General features: G+C 43.0%; 1 protein-coding gene and 1 long non-coding RNA gene across 4 annotated transcripts in view; both read left to right on the top strand.

The window, feature by feature from the left end:
- The first annotated feature begins 5511 nt into the window (after positions 1 to 5511).
- Positions 5512 to 8091, top strand: LOC125411091 (uncharacterized). The gene is made up of 3 exons (XR_007235243.3): positions 5512 to 6131; positions 6214 to 6374; positions 7941 to 8091. It is a non-coding gene; the product is annotated as an uncharacterized LOC125411091 (long non-coding RNA).
- Positions 8092 to 11150: 3059 nt separating this feature from the next.
- Tspan12 (tetraspanin 12) overlaps positions 11151 to 20036 on the top strand; it is a 78181-nt gene continuing 69295 nt past the window's right edge. The window contains exons 1-3 of one of the 3 annotated variants that reach the window (XM_087901897.1): positions 11151 to 11285; positions 11527 to 11682; positions 12634 to 12769. In XM_087901897.1, the coding sequence (XP_087758023.1) occupies positions 12704 to 12769 (66 nt within the window). In that variant the 5' untranslated portion in view covers positions 11151 to 11285; positions 11527 to 11682; positions 12634 to 12703. The remainder of the gene's footprint in view (positions 11286 to 11526; positions 11683 to 12633; positions 12770 to 20036) is intronic. The other 2 variants (XM_087901899.1, XM_087901898.1) reach the window with 2 other exon arrangements.

The raw sequence follows: 20036 nt of genomic DNA, 5'->3' as shown, positions 1-20036 counted from the left end.
TGTACATTTACCCAACACCATGACCCATTTAGAGGTCTTTTCCATCTGGATTTGTCTTTATTGCGTGCATATCTGTGATTATTTTTTTGACCAGGGGCACTTTTTTCCTTTGAAATGATAAGTGGGCATGGCTAGGACCAACTCTAAGGCACTGCCTATTGGCTTCACCTGGTCCAACATGGCAGAGGCATGTTCACTGCCTCTGAGAACCATGCACATTGCTCCAGCTCCTCGGTTGCAATGGGTCTTTGTCACAATTAAGCAATTTGTATCACACAGCTCATAGACCCCATTTAAGTGTTTGACCTCCTGAAAGAGTCAGATTTCATGCTTCCAGCATGAATCAGGAAGCTACCATTTCAAAACTACATGGTTTTTGTTGTCGTTGTTGTTGTTGCTGTTTTGTTTTGCTGCTACCACTGAATCAGGAAGACCTCTCTTAAAGGAGCTATGGCACCCCTGTTCACTGCCAGCAAATAGATCCCATTCCCCACCCCAAACATTGCTGGCTACCAAGAAGCCATGCTTAATTCTGTTCTTTTGTGCCTAGAATTTCTTTCCAAGCTTCCTTAGGCTTTACATGGATGTAGTCAGCACACGTTGGCATGCCAATCTGTAGGTGGAGGTTGGTTGTTTCCCCAGACCTGAAATAAGCACACAGAAACTGTATTAATTAAAACAGTGCTTGGTCTATTAGGTTATGCATATTTCTAGCTAGCACTTGTAACTTAAATCAACCCATTTCTATCAATCTGTGTATCACCATGTGGTTGTAGCCTACCAGTAAGGTTCCATCCAGTGTCTGGAGTCTGTCTCCTGTAGTGTTTATGTGACTTCTCATTGGCTCTGCCTACTCTCTCCTCCTCTATCTGCTTGGAATTTCAGCCTTGCCCTATTATGCACTGCAATAGGCCCAAACCAGCTTATTTATTATCCAATGGCATTAAAACATATTCATAGCATACAGAGGGGAATCCAACATCAGATGATGGATGGCTGAGATAGACTTAGGTAGCCTGCAGAGCAATATGAACACAGCATGCTCTCTGTGTTCCCATTTCCACATCTGGCAAGCGATGTCATCAAGGCTTACTTTTCCATTTTTTTTCTTGCCTTATTCCTGTGTCCTTGGCTTTTCATTTCTTTTCTTCCTCCTCTCAACATCTTTTTTTCTACCCGCTGTTGACTCTTCTCCTACTACCTTCTCCTTCCTTCCCTGCCTCATTATATGCCTTTTCTACCTCACTCATCTGGTTCTCCACAAATCCTTTCTTTCTTCTTCTAATGCTTCAATACCTACAATTAGCACCTACAATGGAAATTTGGACAGGTTTCTGAGGTGAGGAGATAAGGGTGCCTGGAAAAGGTTTTGGGATACAGGTATTGTAAAATATTTAGTATGCGAACATACTCAGGTTTTATACAACTAAGATGCCTAGGAAAACATATAAAAGGGTACAGATTAAACTAAATGTGCCTTTAGCTGCTCGTTAATTAAATGAAGTGAATGCTTATGATTTGCTTTATCATTTTTACATTAAGAAAATTTCTCAGATGGAGGATAATTGCAGCAGAAGCCTAATTACATGCTAACAGGCCATAGTCTTTCTGTTCTGATGCATTAATGATTTCTTTTGTGTTGTAATTGTTGTATTCATCAGGGCATGGTAAGTGTTTCCTTTGCAATAGTCATGTGGAGAATGCAGGGTGCCAAGTGGGGGATGTGACACTGAAGAAGGAGCCAAAGATTTGAAATGCGTTTGATATTTTTAGCTGAATTCACTGCAGCTTTACTACCTAACATTATGAAGATAATTTTAAAACATTTCGTAGTAATCTTTCTTGTCTCACTGTCTTTGGATTGCCATCCCCCAAATAATGACATGAAGACTTAATATAAATTATGAAAACCAGACCTTAACTTAGGTTTATTTTTTCCAATTAGCTTTTATAACCTAAATTAACCTTTCTTTATTAATCTACATTCTGCCACATGGCTCAGTTACCTTTGTTCTGTACCGTATGTCTGACTTCTTGAGAGTCTATGATGAAATCTAGTACCTTGATTCTTACCTTTCTTTCTCTCTCTCCCCCAATATCCTTTCTATCCTCTCCTGCCTAGCTATTGGCCATTCAGTTCTTTACTAAACCAATCAGAAGGTTCCTTAGGCGTAGACACATTTTTACAGTGTATGCAAATATTCTGTAACAACACTTGAAACTCTCCAGTGAGTTTTAGCAGAACGCATGTCTTTTGAGAAATTATACCTTTCCCTCATCTATTAAATTGAAAACCACAAGGACACCTTCACTGAGTTCCTGCAGATCACTGATTCACTAATTTTTTTGCGATGATTTTCAAGTTAAAAAATCCATTATTATTGTCATTTGACACTGTAAATGAATGAGGATAGGTTAAATGTATTATGATTTATGCGTTTGACTGTGGGTTAGAAGAGCAAACCAGCAACTATTGTGTGACCCATATTCATAAAGTAAAATTACACTCACGGTGAATGTTTCAGGTCTAATAGACATTTGAAGTAAATATGAACACAGGTGCTTCATCTATTTCAACTATACCTATTTTAAACTTGAACAACTGAAGAAGAATAAAAAGAAAAGCTGATTTAAAGTTAAAATTCTTAAATGTACCCATAAAAACCATGAATATTTGACCTGTGTAACAATGGGCCATTTCTGAAGTTCTCCTAAATAAGAAGTTTTTGTTATTGTTATTTTGAAGTAAAGAAGGTATGTAAACTAATCTTGTACCTTTGAAATCCTTCAAAACAGAGATAGGGGTATCTCCATAAAAAGAAATGGATGAGGCACCTATGTAATATCTCAAAGCTGACTCCAGCTGCCAGGACCTCCTTGCATCCCTGAATGCCTACCCTTTACAGGGTAGCTAGCATACCCATCCCTAGCTGGCATACCAACCCATACCCTAAACTTCTCCAGCCCAGAGTCTGGGCTGCCCTTCCCTATATAATCCAACCAGTTTGGGTACCTGGTCCTTTTACTCTACCCTTTTTGGGCCTCCTGGCTGATGCACCTGGTTCCTCTGTCTTTCCTCTTGCTTCCTCCCTCCTTTTCCTCTCATGACTCAGGGTCATGTCCGCTCTCTCATGACTGAAGCTCTGCTCTCTCCCACAGCTGTGATAAACCTCCTCCACCATACCTCAGAGGTGCCATGTTCTTTCCCTTCTTATTTCTTCTTTTTATTCATCTGGTGCCAAAACCCAGGACCCACCGAGCTCCTTTCCTTTTTTCTTTTTTTTTTCTGTTTTCCATTTGAAAACATTGAGCTATTATTATCTATAGAATCAAAGGGCATTGCCCTTATCGTACTAACTGTTTAGGTTTCTAAGAATGGATGTCAGAGTCATGAATATTCTTCTGGGACACAGAGGCAGTCTGCAGAGGCCTGGAAGCAAAAGAGACTGTTCCCTTTTTCTACCTTATGTGATGTGACAGCTGTGTTAGGACTAACATTTCAGAGACAAGTATCAGGGAGTGACTGACGGGAACAGAGAGGGCTGGCTTCACAACTCTGGGGCAGCAGTCGTGACACATTCTTTCCTTCCTCTATTTCCTTACTTTCTTTCTAACTCTCTCCTTTTCCTTGTTTTCTCTTTCCCCTCTTTCTTCTTTTTACTTTGTCTCTAGCTGTTTTCTATTCCCCTCCCCCTTCATCTACCTTTCTTTCTCCTTTATACACACTGTTTCCTTCCATCGCCACTTTATTTCTGTGTTTTTGCGTTCCACATCTCCTTCTTTGCCAAGTCTTTTAGGATGGCTCAGTATTTATAAAAATTCGTGTTTATTAAAGCTTCCCCAATGGAGTATTAAGTTTATTTCATGCAAATAAGAATCTTCCATAAGTACACATCTAAATTTGTGTGTGTGTGCGCACGCACGCGCGCACACACACACACTGTTCTGGCTTATACACACAAACAAAGGAAATTTCTTTGCATAGGAGTTATTAGAATGGTCACTACAGTGAAGAGTTTGCCAATGTCTAGGAAGCAAATGGAATTGTTAGTGTTTCCTCTGCCTTTAGACTCCTTAAAAGGCTAGTGTTGAATTCTTTGGTTAAATCCTGCCACTAGAAATGATCTCCTCTCTCCCAGGTCTCCTTAAGTACATTCTCCCTATTGATATCTAAATATTCTTCCTAATTACTATACAGCCATTTATTTCTATGTATTTTTCTGGATACGAGGTCTTAGAAAATTGTAGAGATAGACAACCTAGCACTGCATTTTTGTATCTCGCCTTTGCTTAACATGATCTGCCTTAATTTCCTCAGGACTGAGATGGACAGAGTATTAAATTGTCACTATTTATTTGATGCTTCAAGACAGTTCCTATCATATAGTAAGTACTGTAAAAACAAAACAAAAGAAAAAGTTTGCTCATTTTTCATAGGTACAAGATTGTGTATAAGCCAAAAGTTCTAGGGTAAGAACACATAGTAAAGTAAAAGAGATAGTTATGTCATCTGTGTGAGAAGTTGCCTGGAATTTGGAGCTGAAGCTCTCTTATTCAGTGAGAGACCCCAGAGAGAGGGGCTACTGGGAACACAGAGACCACAGATGCTGAAGGTCGCTAGCGCTTGTTCTGAGTGGTCTGTGCGTTGCTACAGAAGCCCCTTCTCACTCTTTGAGACATCAGTCAAAAGCAGCAGTAAGCATGGACTGCAATGGCCGTGCTAAGGGAAACTTCTGAGAAGCTGTCCTCTTCTCACAGAAGGCTGGTGTGCAGGAACTGACATGGTCTGTAAAATGCATCAGAACTCTACAAGCATTTCCTCCTTCTTGCCCCATTCTTGAGGCCCCGAAGGGAGTGAAAGGTGAAAACATTTTTACCCACTGCTTGCAGGAAAGTGGCTTAGCCTGTTCTATTTAAATATCCAAGGACAGTGTGACCCCAGCTAAATTTAGGCCACTCACATATTACACAACCTTTGTGTCCCCTTCAGGGGGCAGGTGTGCAGATAAGGAAACTGAGGCAGCTGGCAGTCTCTATCACATCCCTACCAAGAGGTGAAACCACCGCCTACCAGCAGCTACCCTCTCCTCAGATGTCTGTGCTGGTTTGCTACTGCATCTTGCCCTCAGTGGCTCTAAATTCAGGACAAGTTTCTCAGCCCAGCGTTGAGATCTTCAATTCAGAGACTGCAAACTTTCCCAATTAGAATATTGAATTCCTAAAATTAGGCTTTGAGACAATATTCCCTTCAACCTTATTTGCTGACCTTGTACGGGCTAGAGTTCAGGTCTCAGGATCAGTCTCAGAACTTGGCCTTGGCAAAAAGTGTCTAAATCACCTTGGCAAGAACTGGGTTCCTGTTTCAGGGAGACTTTCTATATTCTTCCCCTCCCTCCCTCCCTCCCTCCTACTCTTCCTTTCTCCGTCCCTCCCTCTCTCCCTTCCTCCCTCTCTCCTTCCCTCCCTTCCTCCCTCCCTCCTGCCCTTCCTTCCTCCCTCCTGCCCTTCATTCCTCCTCCCTCCTGCCCTTCCTTTCTCCTTTCTTCCTGCCCTTCCTTCCTCCCTCCCTCCTGACCTTTCTTTCTTCCTTCCTTCCTTCCTTCCTTCCTTCCTTCCTTCCTTCCTTCCTTCCCTTCCTCCCTCCCTCCCCCCTCCGTTCTCTCTCTCTCTTTCTTTCTTTCTTTCTTTCTTTCTTTCTTTCTTTCTTTCTTTCTTTCTTTCTTTCTCTTCTGTCAAACTCCCTTCCTCCCGAGTTCTGTACATCTGCCAGGGCACCTGCCCTTCACCATTTGCCCAGCCTCTTTGACTGCCATCTGCCTTCCTGCTGAGATTTCCACCTAGGGCTTGCCAGTACATTCCCCTCATACTCTGTTCCGCTTGGCTGCCTGAATTTACACCGCCTTTTGATGAGTCTTTGCTCAAATTCCAGTCACACTCTAATTGATTGGTTTAGATTTTGGGTTCTGGCTGTCCTCATCCGCTCCCATAACTGAGTGAAATGAGGCTGCATGTGAAACCTAGACGGGCTGCGGACTGGGAAAGTTTGTCTGGGAGACTTGGCGCTTAACCGCTCGAAGGATGTGGAGCAGAAGGAAAAGGGGAACTGAGTGTGTGAGGCCATCTTTCTATAGGTAAGTTCGTGACAGCCAGGGAAAGGAAAACGGGGGTGGGGGGATCAGCTTAGGTAGCACAAGCTTCCTGTTTGATTCTCAGTTACACGTCTGATATGAGGAATGGCCATGGGGACCCAGCTAATGAAGTGATTCTATGCTCAGCTCTCCAGCCGTGGCTGGCTGCTGTTGCTCCTTAAGCCTCCTTCCTGGAAATAGGAACCACTTCATCGCGTATCGCAGGCTTGGGAAGATTTCAGCCAGGTAACAGAGACACATGAAACATAAATAGAAATCTCTCTCTCTCTCTCTCTCTCTCTCTCTCTCTCTCTCTCTCTCTCTCTTTCTCTCTCTTCCCCCCTCTCTCTCTCACACACACACCAAAAATTAAAAAAAAAAGCCAACCAAACATATTTTAATTCTTACCAGTTATTTTGGAAAATAGTTACAGATTTTCTAAACCAATCCTGCTACGTTCCAAGTCTGTTCTACAGCTAGTCAGACTTACTTTGATAATAAAGTTAAGAGATGTACTCCAATGATGGAAACACCCATAGGTCATTCAAATTAACTGTGGGGTTTCACTATGGAATTCCTATGCCACTGGCAGATGATCACCCTCTCCCTTCCCCCTGAGATTAGTGGTCAGTTTATATTGCTTTCTGAGAGAGAAAATCAGCCCTGAAAAGACACAACTTAGTGGAAAGCATCTGTGTCATTTAAGTAAGCATAACATCACCACTATAAAGAGAATAGACATTAGATTTCTCCATTCTTTAGTCAATAATGTGTGCATCCACGCTATGAAATATGAAGTAGAAATTCACTGTAACTCTGGATCAGGATATATGATTTTGGCTAACAAGCACACATATACATACCTTTATGCACACGTATACACAGACACACAGAGATATGCATATAATAAGAGAAAACTTAAATTCCAATGACACTATTTTTGTAAAGGCTACATTCTAATCACAAAATTGTAGCCGATATTGTATACAGAAGTAATCTTATACATGGTAGAAAGAGCATATTTCTGTTTGAGGTAGCTAAATGAGCATCAATATAAAAATCAAACATTTCAATATTATAAATGAACAGACATTTTATGAAGTGTCCAGTTGCAGTAGGAACGGAAGGGGCAGAAGGTGAGGGCCTGTCACAACTTGTTCAGTCTGTCTCTAGTTGTAGTACTGTGGATGTGACAGAGAGCTGGTGTCCTGATAAAACAGGGTGCTTTGTGACAGCTCTATTAAGGAAAGAGGAGCTTGGTGTCTGGTAGTTTATTAGACCTCGATTCTTTCCTTTTATTTATTTTAAATAACTGAAATTAGATTTTTCATAAAGAAAAGGCATTTTTAGATTTTTCTAAGCTTTGCTTTTTGAACAGAAATTATGCCAATGAAGCTGTGAACTGAGAGCTGTGATTTCTCTGGAACGTTGATTCTTTATGGTCTACATTTCTAATAATGATCCTGTGGACACCTCCTGAGTACAGTGGGGTTGTTGCCTTCAATGTCTGCTGGTTCATGAGTTCAAAATCTCTGAAGTTGAGACAAGAGTTGCCTCAGGTGCCGAGACTGTATTCTAATCAGTTTAATATCCATCATGGTAGAACCATACGTATTGTTAGCAACCAATTCATTCATGCGAATGTCACAGGGTCATAGGGAATGAGGCGAGAGTGACAGCTTCCCACACTGTCTCCAAGGAAGTTTCTTTAATCCGTACGGAGACTAACAGGAAGGAAGTGGTTTCTTTTTTCTCCAGAAATAGTGGTGACTTAACATGAAGTCTGGATTCACATGATGGCTTTGTGTCTAGGAGGACATGGGATGGCCGAGGACACCGAGATGATGGGACATCTCAGAAGATGTCAGAAGATGCCAGGGAGACAAGACCTGCTCCCAGGACTGTTACAGAGGAAACAAGCTGTGTTTGTCAATTCACTGTCAAATAAAATGCCCTTCTTAGAGCAGTGGCAGAATTTCTAGTTTCCAATTTGTATATATGTTCAAATTTAATTAAGAGACATTTAGACTCTTCAGTTAAACAACTTCAGGCAAAGACTGTAGGCTGTGCATCATTGTGTTAGAGGGCCCAGTTTTGTTTATTGGAAATTTTAATCTGACTAGATACTTTGCCCTTTAAATTTATTTTTATTTTGGGGATAAGGTTTCAGTTTGTAGTCCTGGCTTTCCTGAAGCTCACTGAGTAGACTAGGCTCGCCTGGAACTAACAGGGATCCTTCTGCTGCTGCTTCCTGAGTGCTCGGATTAAAGCATAAGTTACCATGCTCAGCAGATGCCTTGCATTTTAGCTAGGTATTTTAAACTTACAGTACAGTGAAGGTTACTTGAGTCAACAAAGAAAAGGAAGGCCTTTTTTGGTCTTATTGGGCATGTGCTTTCGGAAGAGAAAGGTAGGACTATGTTTCTTAGCTTGAGTATGTGTGTTTGACATAGAGCCAGTAAAAAATGACGAATCTGTCTTCCTTCTTGGAGCCTGCCAGTGGGACACCCCCCCAACCATATTTGAGATGCTGTAATATGGGTTAACAGTGAAAATAGGAAGGCAAACCTTATTTAATAACTAAAATCGTAGATACTCCTTTAGCTGCTGCATCATCATCCTGAAGAGGTCAGTTGAGTCTCAGTATGCCATCACGGTTCTGAGAAGTTCATGTGTCACTGTGGGAAGTAGCCTTTATGCTGTGTACATAAGACTTGTTTAATAAAAGCAACCCATTAGCCTCTTTTGATTCATTATGGTCAAGAACCGCCTTTTACATTCAGAAGTCAGCAAAACTCATTCATTCAGCCAACCAAACACCTATCCGCGCTGAGCAGAGTGGGCAGGAGAAGCTCTGCCCAAGTGAAGTGCCTTGCGCAGAGAAGAGCTTGTGCCCGTCTTCCCGCATGACTGAGCTTCGCTCTTAACTCTGGTCCGGATGAAAAGAACGCTTGGAAATGCAGACCTTATTCATATTATTACCACTAAATAAGCAGAAAGGAACTGTTCGGTCTTTTCTCAGCAGGCAGGGACTTGAATTTTCAATATATTCAGCAGGAGGGAGGAACAGTAAGTACCGCACACTCAAATAATACTTAATGAAGCACAGACTGCCTTAGAATGGGTTCCTGCCTTCTGGGCAATGAGTAGACTATGCATTCTTAATATGCCACTCCTTACTCAAATGGTAGCAGTGCCCATGTAGAGAATGTTGTTGAGGGAACTACAAAGCCTACAGAACACACTTGCCAGGCTCATCCTGGAGAGGGAGGAGAAACTGAGTACTCTTTAGTAGCCCAGGGGTTTCCTGGTAGGGAATCTTGCTCAGGCTCTGGAGGCAAAGGGCAAAATGAGGGTAGAGACTTTGCAAGATGTATGGTCAAACTGAGGCAGGCCATTCCAGCTTCCCTGTGTTCTAAACGTGATGCGGTCTTTCATACTGAAGTTGATTAAACTCCGTAAGTTGCTTTGAGAATTTTGAAATAAATTGCGCACTAAGGCCACCCGTTGGAGACTCTGACTTCAGTGTGCTGACGTTCACTGGAGCTTCGGGATTTTTCTCAGAGCTCACCGGAAGTGATCCTAATACAGGGACGTGGAGAACCACTAAACTGTTGTACTAGACAGACAGCTGGGATTCCAGGCAGTAGTGTGAACTCTCTGATTGGACTAAGAGGTGATGTAAACTATTACTTTGACTTTCTTTTGGTTCTACATTCCTTATTTCCTATGGAAAGAGGGGACACGTGTGCCTCTAAAGCATTTTTATCTATTTTATTATTTTAGCGTCCTAGGGTAAGTGACCAGGTTTCTAACAACGGAAGGGAGCTTTCATTCTGAGACGTGAGCATTGATGGCATTCCTCTTCTCAGTTTTCATGCAAAGCCTCCCTTCTAGGAGGGAATTTTTATATCTCTCAGGAAGGTGTAGCACCTGCAGCGTTTGGATGGTGTTTTTTTCCCCCCAGCTGTCTTTATTGTGAATCAGGCAGCAGCCTTCCCTTGCAAACCCACTGATGAAGGATAAAAGCAGCTCGCTTAGCTCCTCCCCACACTTCCAGAAGTGACTATGTGGCTGGAGTGGGGGGCATCTGATGGACGCTCTCCTTGACAATCTGTGTAGATGGTTGCACTTCTTGTATGATTTTTTTAGGACTGAGTGTCTTAAGAGTGGCTTAGGAAGAATGTTATTAGCTTAGCCCTGGGCATCCACATTGTCTCATGGCGTTGACCTCAGTTCCAACCACCATGGCTTCTTGTCACTTTGGTCACACGGCTGACAGGTGATGATGGACATGGACCACAGCAGCAAATGACCCTGAGGACGCCAGTTTTTAGTTTTCCTCAAAGATGTTGCTTGGATCTCAGGTAACTCACATTTATAAGTGAGGTTTTATTTGCTATTAGATGTGGGAACAGACGATCACAGCAATGTATGCTATTGTGAGGGATGAAACTCCGTCTTTTGGGGGGAGCAGCGTGATCCAACCATTTAAATTTTTCAGTGTGAAATTTCTTATTTCTGAAATAGAAGCTAGATTTGGAGATACGCTTTGTGGTTACCGTGATACTTCCTGAATTCCACCTTGTTTTTTTTTTTTTTTTAAAAAAAAAAAAACACCTAGAAATTCAGGAAGTACCACAAAGTTTCCGAAGACTCACTACCCTGAGTGCCTTTTGAGATAAATCACCAGTTAAAACACAGTCAAGAGAAATTTGGGGAAATTACTTGTGAAAGAATTAACTGCTCTTTTCGCTATCCGAATTCTAAGCCTGGATAGGGATACGTTGATAGTCTTGCTAGTATTAGTGGAGTGGAGTGGGTTAGAACTGTGTTTTATATATTTATATATTCATTTGTTTTTGATTGGGGGCGTGCAAGAAATCAATAAGGATCACAGGGCACCATGTTAATGACAAGTCACAGGAGGCGGCTCCACAAAGGTTGTGAAAACTGGTCTCTCATTGCAGGAATTAGGTTGGGCCACCCGTGGCCCCCCTTCTCAAACACAAATATTTTCATATAATAAAAGCCTGTTTCCTCATGCTTATAACTCAGACTCCATTCCTGCAACGCCACCATTTTAAAGGGACTTGCTGCGAGGACTCCTCACAGCTTTGCAGGTTTTTTATCTCTCCAACGTTCGGTCTTACAGAGGTGAAGAATCCCTCTGGGGTGTCACTCTGGGTGAGAGGGACAAGAAACACCCACTAGGACCCAACCCGGCAGCCAGCGGCCGAGCATGCGCTGAGAGTTTGTGCAGCTGGCCCTGGCTGCCGCCGCTGCCTCGTCCGGACTTGACGAGGACTTGGGAGGGACAGCCGCGTTGGGAGGTGGCTTAGCAGAGACTTTCCAGCGACTGCTGCCCGGGACGTTTTTTTCCTTTTCTTTTTCCCAGGAGTCAGCGACAGCGACGGCTGGTGAGAGTGAGACAAGGAAGCGTCTGCTGCTGGAGCCAATGCCTCCCTTTGGCTCTCCGGGAGGAGTGTCCCTGCCCGGATGAGTGTCCGCCGGGTGTCCCTGACTGTCCCCCGGCGGGAGCGCGGCTCGGAAGGTGAGTGGCCACAAGTCCTGCATCTCTCCTGCCCACGGTCCCGGCTGCCCGCCGAGTGGCTTCTGCGCTGCGCGGTGCGTCCTGCCGGGGGCGCGCGGCCGCGGTGGCTTTGCTTTACCGCGCGGGCTTTGTGCTCTGCGGGCGGCAGGGACCTCAGGGTCGCGGCGGCATGCGGGGTCCTGAGGTTGGGGGGTGGGTGAATGACCTGACCCGAGTGGGCACAGCTGCGCCGACCCTGATTCCCTGAAGTCCCTTCCCGGCCACTCGCCACCCCTCCCCAGGCTCATCCATTATTCCCGGACGACAAACAGTGTTTCTCACATTCTCGCAAAGAAACCCTCTTCCCGGGGTGGAATCCTAGTTTTGCGCTGCGCCCCCTGTGGTCCCCCGAGTTCACACCCGGGCTGTGCGACCGGGTGGTGGGCTGGGGAACGCTGTCCTGGGACCCAGGAATTGTCCTGAAGAGAAGGGCACTAGCTTGCTCCAGTTCAGTGTGTGTGTGTGTGTGTGTGTGTGTGTGTGTGTGTGTGTGTGTGTGTGTGTGTGTGTGTGTGTGTGTGTGTGTTGGGAGAGATGCCCGTGGCATCTCTAGAGAGGTAAAGGTTTGTAACCTTTAGAACAATTGCTATCCCCTGGGAAAGAGCAAAGAAAATCTCATTAGAATGCAGAAGACCGCGCGGCAGGTCTCCTGGGAACCACTTTACTGTACACCTTCATTCATCCCCAGAGCCAGCCTTTTCTCTGGGCAGCAGGTGTTATCTGAGGCCACGTTAGAACTTTTAGGTGTCTTGTTCCCTTTATGACTCCAACAAATAAGTTTTGATGGGGCGATGTCTGGAATAAAGGAGGCTAGGGGATTCTGGGACCCATCTGAGGTTTAGCAGAATACTAGGCAGGCAGAGGGGTGCACTTGTTATAAAGTTAGTTCTCTGCTTGTGCCGGTTTCTGCAGATCGCGGCTGCTTTGCCTGGATCGGTAGGATGTGGTGAAAGGATGGGGCTTTTCCCTCTGGAGATTCACAATGGCCAGAGAAGATTCCGTGAAGTGTTTGCGCTGCTTGCTCTACGCCCTCAACCTGCTCTTTTGGGTAAGCCTACAGTTCCACCATCCCAGCAGGTGGGCATGGCTGGACTGTTTTCTGCCCCACCAGAGAAGGCGCCAAAGGGCATGGCCAAGCATTAATTAATGACGTGAGATCACATCCTCTGTTTTTCAGAGAAGTAAAATTTGACCTTCTTAAAATGCCTTTGATCTAGCTCAAGTTCCATGTGTAATTAGAAAAAAAGGCCGCTCCTGTATACATGCGCCAGTAACATTAGACATGAAGCTAATCTAAGGATATAAATAAATGCACCGTCTTGTACTGGTAGATAAGAGAATTATTGCATACTACCCGCGAACTGCTAGTTTGCAGAACTTTTAGATAACTGTGTAAGCCTTACATCTTTTTCTGTACGTCATAACTCTGCGCCTATATAAATTGGTTGCGGCAAATGGTGTTACTATGTCTTTAGAAGGATTCATACGTAGAGATTCTATCAAAAATCTGAATAGGTTTATAAATGCCATACATTCTAAAAGGTGGTTTTCACATAACTATTGCTAAGTTGGTATGTTTAAGGAATTTCATGTATGCTTTTAGAAAAAAATCAGTCATTTAAGAAAACAAAATACATAAAATTTAACAAGCCCATGAAAATTATTCTGTGTGAGTTAGTGACACTTGATGCTTACATAAGTGTTAATAGTGTATTCTTTATACTGCTTAGGAAGATATAAATATTACAACTGTGAATGTTACTTCAGAAGGCTGTCGTGCTTAAGCAAATTCCCTTTTTGCCGCTTTTGTTTCCTTTCAGTAATTTATATTCACAATTTCCTGCTGGAAATTTTAGCACGCTGTTTATTTATTTCTCTGTCTGTCTGCCCTCTGCCTGGCATTGGCCAGTCCCTCTTTTCCCCCAGAAGCTATTATATCTGCCTCTAGAATATGGCATTTAAAAAAATGTTCTTTTAGGATTGACACCATCCTAAGAGGACAAATTAAGTCGTTAATAAGTCATCTGAACAATATCCAAAAGGACAACTTTTAAAAAGTCGGGGCGAAAATTAGACACTGAGTAATTCCATTCGGCATTTGGAACTAGAAAATCACTAATTGTTCTTGTGTACTTTTCGGTTCTAAAAGGACACATTTTAACGAGGATCACCAAATTACTGGTTTAGCTATTTGCTCTTAAGATTATGAACTCTGTTTCTCCTAAAATGTGTAATTATTACTCTTATTGCTAGGTTTTGACTTGCCTACATTATGCTTTCGAGTGACAGATTTGTTACCGTTACAGTTCCTCACTAAGGGACCTTTATGGAAGGCCCGGTTGAACTTCCTTTCTTTGTAAATCAGGAAATTGAGAGCAACTTAAATGGCATGGCAGAGGTCAGCTATTCCGATGGTGGTGCCAGGGACAGGGCTGAGCTCCCTGGCACCTAGACGGTGCGTTTAGCACGCAGGCGTTAATCACCTCTGAACCTCCCCATTAACAAGATCTTCTGTTTGTTGGTCTATAAAAAAAAATAAAGCATTGGAGACATTTCTTATTTTCTTTTTCCAATTCGGGAAAATACCCAAATCATTCTGCAAAGGCATTGCTCTTCTGAATAATGAAATCTGCTTACCCCCACCCCCTTACCCGTTTGCAGGCCCCTTTATGCTACCAGGGACTTCAAAATGTTATTCTTTTACTGTTAGCCTGTCCTTCATCTTTCTGACTGTAAGAGTGTGTATGTTATGATTTGCGTGTTTATATAGATTGCTACCTTCTCTGTCTCCAGCCCTGTTCTCCCCACTCTGGTCTCTCCTCCGTAACAATCCAGCCTGTGAGTTTTAGACAGAAGTGCCATTTACTTATGCTATCAAAATGTTCATATATGTTCATGATTTATTTTATTGTCTTTGTAATTGTCGTCGACATGAGATTGTTTATACCAAAACACTTGTGATGAGGGCAAAGACAGAAATGCAGGTAACATTCATAAAATACGAAAAATACAAAGTAGCTCCTATGTGGTTATTGTGTATTTGCCAGGTAAATTTAGTGCCTTGGCTTTCTATCTTTAAAATAGATAAAAGGGCCCCCGTATTTTTAGGGGTGTGCTGAGCATGCAGAACAGCGGCACTCAGTTTAGAAGCTGTGTGGCCAGTGCAGTTACCACAATCTTGCTAATCTCCTCAAGGAGGCAAACAGGAAGTGGATTGCTACTCTTCCTGGTAGTAGGAATGGTGATTATTGTTGCCCTGATTAGAACCGCTGTTCCTGCCACCTCCAGCACGGTACTTTTGATCCAGGAACCTTGCTTCGGCATTCTAGCTCAGAAATAAAACCATCAGTAGACCTTATTCTTTCTACAAAAGTATCTGTTGCCACCTTGTTAGGAATACTGTGCTTTTCAATTTTGATCCATCTGAAAATTTCAAGTTTTGTAATTATTACTTCACTTTTTACTTCTTCCAATAACTGCAAGAATTGCTACCTGCATATCTACTGGTATATAATTTTGGATGCACCTTCTCTCTTGTATTTATATTCATTACCTGCTGTGTTCTTATTGAGATTTCCCTCTTGCTTGTTGATTTTATCTGTTGTTGCACAGTAGTGAAATCTTTCTATAGTTCCTTTACAAAATTTTTTCTGTAGATGGGTTTATGTTCTCTTATAGTGCCAACACTTTCTTTTTCTTGGCGAAGGTTTCTTTTTCCTTATAGACTTTAAGAAGTTTTTTTTAAAGCGTGTATGATGTGTGTGGGGGAGGGGGGGAGGGGTCTGACAGTGCCCTGGCTTGTGGGTGGACATCACAGGATGATTATGTAGACCTTTCTTCCACCTGTATGTGGATTCAGTTGTACTCAGGTATTTAGAGGCTTGTGTGACAAGCCTTTTCTTACTGAAATATAGTGCTGGCCCCAAGGTTTGTTTTTTTTTTTTTTTATTTCACTCACTTAAAAATATCCATGGTGCCAGACATGATGGCTCATGCTTACAACCCTAGCAGGAAGGCTAACTCAGGAGGATTGTTGTGAATTCAAGTTCAGCCCACTTAGGTAATGAAGTCTAAGCCAGTTCTTGGGTACCAAATGAAGCTTTGTTTCAGAAATCAAAGCATATAGCAGATAAAAAAAGAACAACAACAAAAACTTATGACATATTTGTTAAACTCTTAAGAAATAATTATTCCTACTTTGGGAAAGTTGGCAAAATTGTCTAGAGAGAAACCAAAGCAAAATATTGTCCTTTTCCGGCCAGCTCACTCTAGTGTTCATCACTGACCCATTCATGGGCTTCTTCCTTCCTTTCTTCCTCCCTCCCTTCTTTCTTCCCTCCCTCCCTCCTTCCCTCCCTTCCTTTCTTCCTCCCTTTCCTTCCTTCCTCTCTCTCTCTCTCTCTCTCTCTCTCTCTCTCTCTCTCCTTTTATTTTTCTTTTTAAATAAAGAAAGCAGTGCTCAGATGAATCCACTAACTCTCTAGGAAGCATCAGAACAGGACGTCCATGTCCAGCTTTGTTTATTTATCCATATGTAGAAAATAGGAAAGTTATCCTGCTGGGGACCACGCTGAATGTATCCGCAGTGATGTCAAGTGAACATCCTTGGAGGGGAAGGCTTTGCTATCCTCCTGCTCATTCCAAGCCCTCCAGACTTGCTTCTCAGGCCACGGACTCGAGCACGCTGCTAAATTTCAGGCTCAGCTTCCCTATGTGTACCTGTGTGTGTGTGTTCACACGTGTGTGCTGAAATTGACCTGAGGGCTTTGGACCAACAGGCGAGTACTCTGCCACCAAGTTAGAGCGTTAGTGCTGGTCACGCTAATGGAGTTTCTCGGTCGCGTGATTGGTCTGAGTCATTCTCCTTCTTCGCCAGCCGGAACAAGTGCTGGCTTCTCGTTATCATTGGCATTCCAAGAAAGGTTCACAGATGTGGTATCTGCATCCCATTCCCTAAATCAGACTTCACATTCTGACTGTAGAATGGGGCTTATTCCTTTCTCTCTCTTGCGAGTTGACACACTTTTCCTTGATACCCAATAGGGCTCTAAAGTAGAACCTTCTACACTTCACATTGTAAATTGACATACTCATACTTTTTATGTAATATATTGGCACGAGTCCCCTTCGCCCTACACTGAGGGGTTTTTGTTGTTGTTGTTGTTGTTGTTTTTTGTTTTCTGCAGAAGAGAACAATACATCTTAATTGGGAAAACATAGACATCCCATGTAATTTTTGTTTTGCTATCCTCGGAATCGAAAAATCTTTAAGGGAAAACGTAGCTCTTGAGTATTTACCTTTTGTTAAGTGTGAGGTGTCCCCGTGTTTAAGAGGAAGCAATCCACAGGTCCTCAGACCCCAGCGCTCTGTACTTTCTTCATTCCTGAGGAACTGTCACTTTGACTTGTCCTCTGTTGAGCGTCTTCCAAGTTATGAAGAAGCTTGACCCTGCCGCGGTTGCACAGGGACAAAGGACAGACTCTGGATGGCTCTGGTAGGTGCCTAGTATTTTATGGGTGTCGCACAGCTGTGTGGGGAGCTGCACAGAGGGAGTGACTGACACTGGATCTCTGCAGCTGAGAGCTCTCTGGAGATGATGCTAGTTACTGCACAAGATGCCGGAGGGGTGGAGATTATTTTGATCTGAAGCATCACAGTCTTCCCGTTCAAAGGACACATCACTTAAAGAAATGAAAGCTTCCTTCTGTTTTAAGAATGAATTCTGTAACTTTCTGATTTGGGCATTATTCTTGTGGGATAGGTGCCTGTTATTATAAAGAGGAATAAGTAGGATTTTTTTTTTGAAAGTTCGTGAAAACGATAAACATTTTGTATTTGTTTGTAATTTTCTAAATGCATGCTACCTTTCTGTAACACTTAGCTCCCGCTTCACTTATCACCTGTGTGTCATTGGTGCTTGCTTGCCATTTTAAAAGGTACGAAAGGTGGACTTTCCCTGATTAACCATGGAAAGAGACCAAAAAGACTGAAAGATGAGCAGGAAATCTTGTTCATGATTTAGGGATGGGCCGGGGATAGATGGAGTAAGAGGAGCCCCCGAAGAAATTCTCCTTATGTTCTCTGGATGTCAGCATCTGCAGCGAGATGGTTTCATACCATACACTCCATAAAATGTTACTCTCTTGGCAAGAGGGAGTTTGCCTCCAAAAAAATAGTCGTTTTTCTTATTGAGACTGATATTCTTTTATCTTTATATTATGAATAGCATTCAAGTTTTTTTTTCTCTTCCTAATTAGGGGTTAAAAGCACTCTAATTTTTTGAGCTATTTTAGAAATAAATTTTCATCATGAAAAATTAATCCAGGCAGAACTAGTAGTTTTAAAACACATTGTGTTTTAGCTGTCACAGGCTTGAGTGTACCTTATGGAATGCTTCTGTGGAGTAGGTGGTAGATTCTGCATTATGTCGATTCCCACTGGAGACAGGGGTCCCTCACCCATCCTACTAACTTCACTCAAGGAACAACCCCAAGCTAGGACACTGGGACAGTAGAGGTGACTGCATTACTCTCAAACTGTAGTGCAGAATGAAACAATCTATACTTCTTTAGTGACCATATTCATTTTTTTGTAAAGTCGTGTGATTTTGAGAATGAAGACGATGTTTCCTCTAATCATATCAGAACATCAGAGACTTAAAAGTGAGCCTCTCTGGTCCAGGGAGCGAAAATCATCATATGTAGGGAGAGATGGTCTCCCTACACTTCGTTCTGTCAGAGTGTTTGATTTTGCTAAAGATCTCTAGTACTCAGTTTGCTCAGAAAGACGTTCCATGGCAGAAGACATTCCATGTAGTTTAATTACTTTCCCATCCACTCACCTAGCTAGTATGAGGCCCTATTACTCAGTGAGTTCTCTTCAGCTGAGCAGGTAAAGCGGGAAATGAGATAGATCCTTCCTGCTCCCCCAGGACTGCAGCAAGAGCGTTCAGAATGTTGTGGATACAGAGGGAGTCTGGAGACAGTCTTTCCACTTTAACTGAGGCTTGGGCTGATGTCCAAGCAGAAGTGGAGGTTACTTTGCTCCCGAGGACTGGAAGGCTAGGGCGGGACAGAGTGACTGCAAGAACAGACATGGGACCTTGGGAGGTATGCACAGTGCCCTTTGCAAGGGCTTCCATCATTGGTCAACTATGGGAACAATCTGCCAGCAAACACAATTGATGATGTATGAAACTCTCTGAACTGTTATTCTGGGTGCTATTGTTTGCCACTTCTGACTAACGGAGTCTGTGCTTAAATTATGCCCGTGAGTAATTTCCCAATATTTTCTGGTCATTATTAACAGTGGCTATTCCTTTAAGATGTCGTCCAATAGTTTTATCTGTTCTCCCATCTTCTGTCACCCACTCCTACAAGGAAAGCTGGGAAGGCATGCAGGGAGGGGGCGGAGGTATCATGGGAACATTTCGCTTTGGCCTCCAAACCAGCAAGAATTTATTTTACTTTAAACACAAAGTCAGCTTTTAAAGAAGTAAAGCTCTCACTTCAGTTTCAGCATTTGCAAGAGGAGGAGATGATGCTCCCGAAAGCCTGGATCATTTGTCTGAGTGCTCTTTGTGGAGACAGAAGGAGAAGTAAGAGCTAGACCTTGCTGACATTCTATCCTTGCAAACAGAGTTGACACACAAAGGAAAGACATCTATCATTCCTGTAGAGAATCTGTGCCACTGCCGTGTTCTGTGACTTATGCAAACAGTTGAAGAATCTCCAAGCTTTGTTTATGGCAGTGGCCTAGTTCGTGCAAACTATAGGTAGATGTTTCATAACATAACTAAGAAAATGTAAATGCACACATAGCATTGATTTACAAAGCAACTTGATTTAACACTCTTACCCCATAATTAGATTCAGGAGAAAATGGACCATGCTCTCCTCAACTGGGCACACTTGATATTACTTGTTGAGAACTAGCAGTTTTCTTAGTACTTTACAAAACTGGGTGCAGCAAATGACAAATGCGTATCTTTGAAATAATACTTGTGTTATTTTCTACATGTTTTCTTGATGTTTAGACAATACATGGCAGTTCTGGAGATTGCTGCGGGAGTACCTTCCGCTGCTTCAGCCAATAGTCGCTGGAGCAGGAGCCGGGAGCAGGGGCCGGAACCAAGCGCCGGAAACAAGCGCCGGAACCAAGAGGCCGAGCCGAGGTGTGCCGCTCTTCTTTTAAAGAGAAATATACCATGCCCCAGTGGGCTGGTATTTCAGCGGCTATTGGCTGACGGAGCGGAAGACACTCCCACAGCTCTGTGGGCTCGTGCTTCAGTGACTATTGGCTGAAGCAGCGGAAG

This window comes from Myodes glareolus, chromosome 25 (genome assembly GCF_982192425.1).
Source record: "Myodes glareolus chromosome 25, mMyoGla1.1, whole genome shotgun sequence".
Lineage (NCBI taxonomy): Eukaryota > Metazoa > Chordata > Mammalia > Rodentia > Cricetidae > Myodes > Myodes glareolus.
The sequence above is the reverse complement of the archived record's forward strand: the minus strand, read 5'-3'. Positions and strand labels throughout refer to the sequence as shown.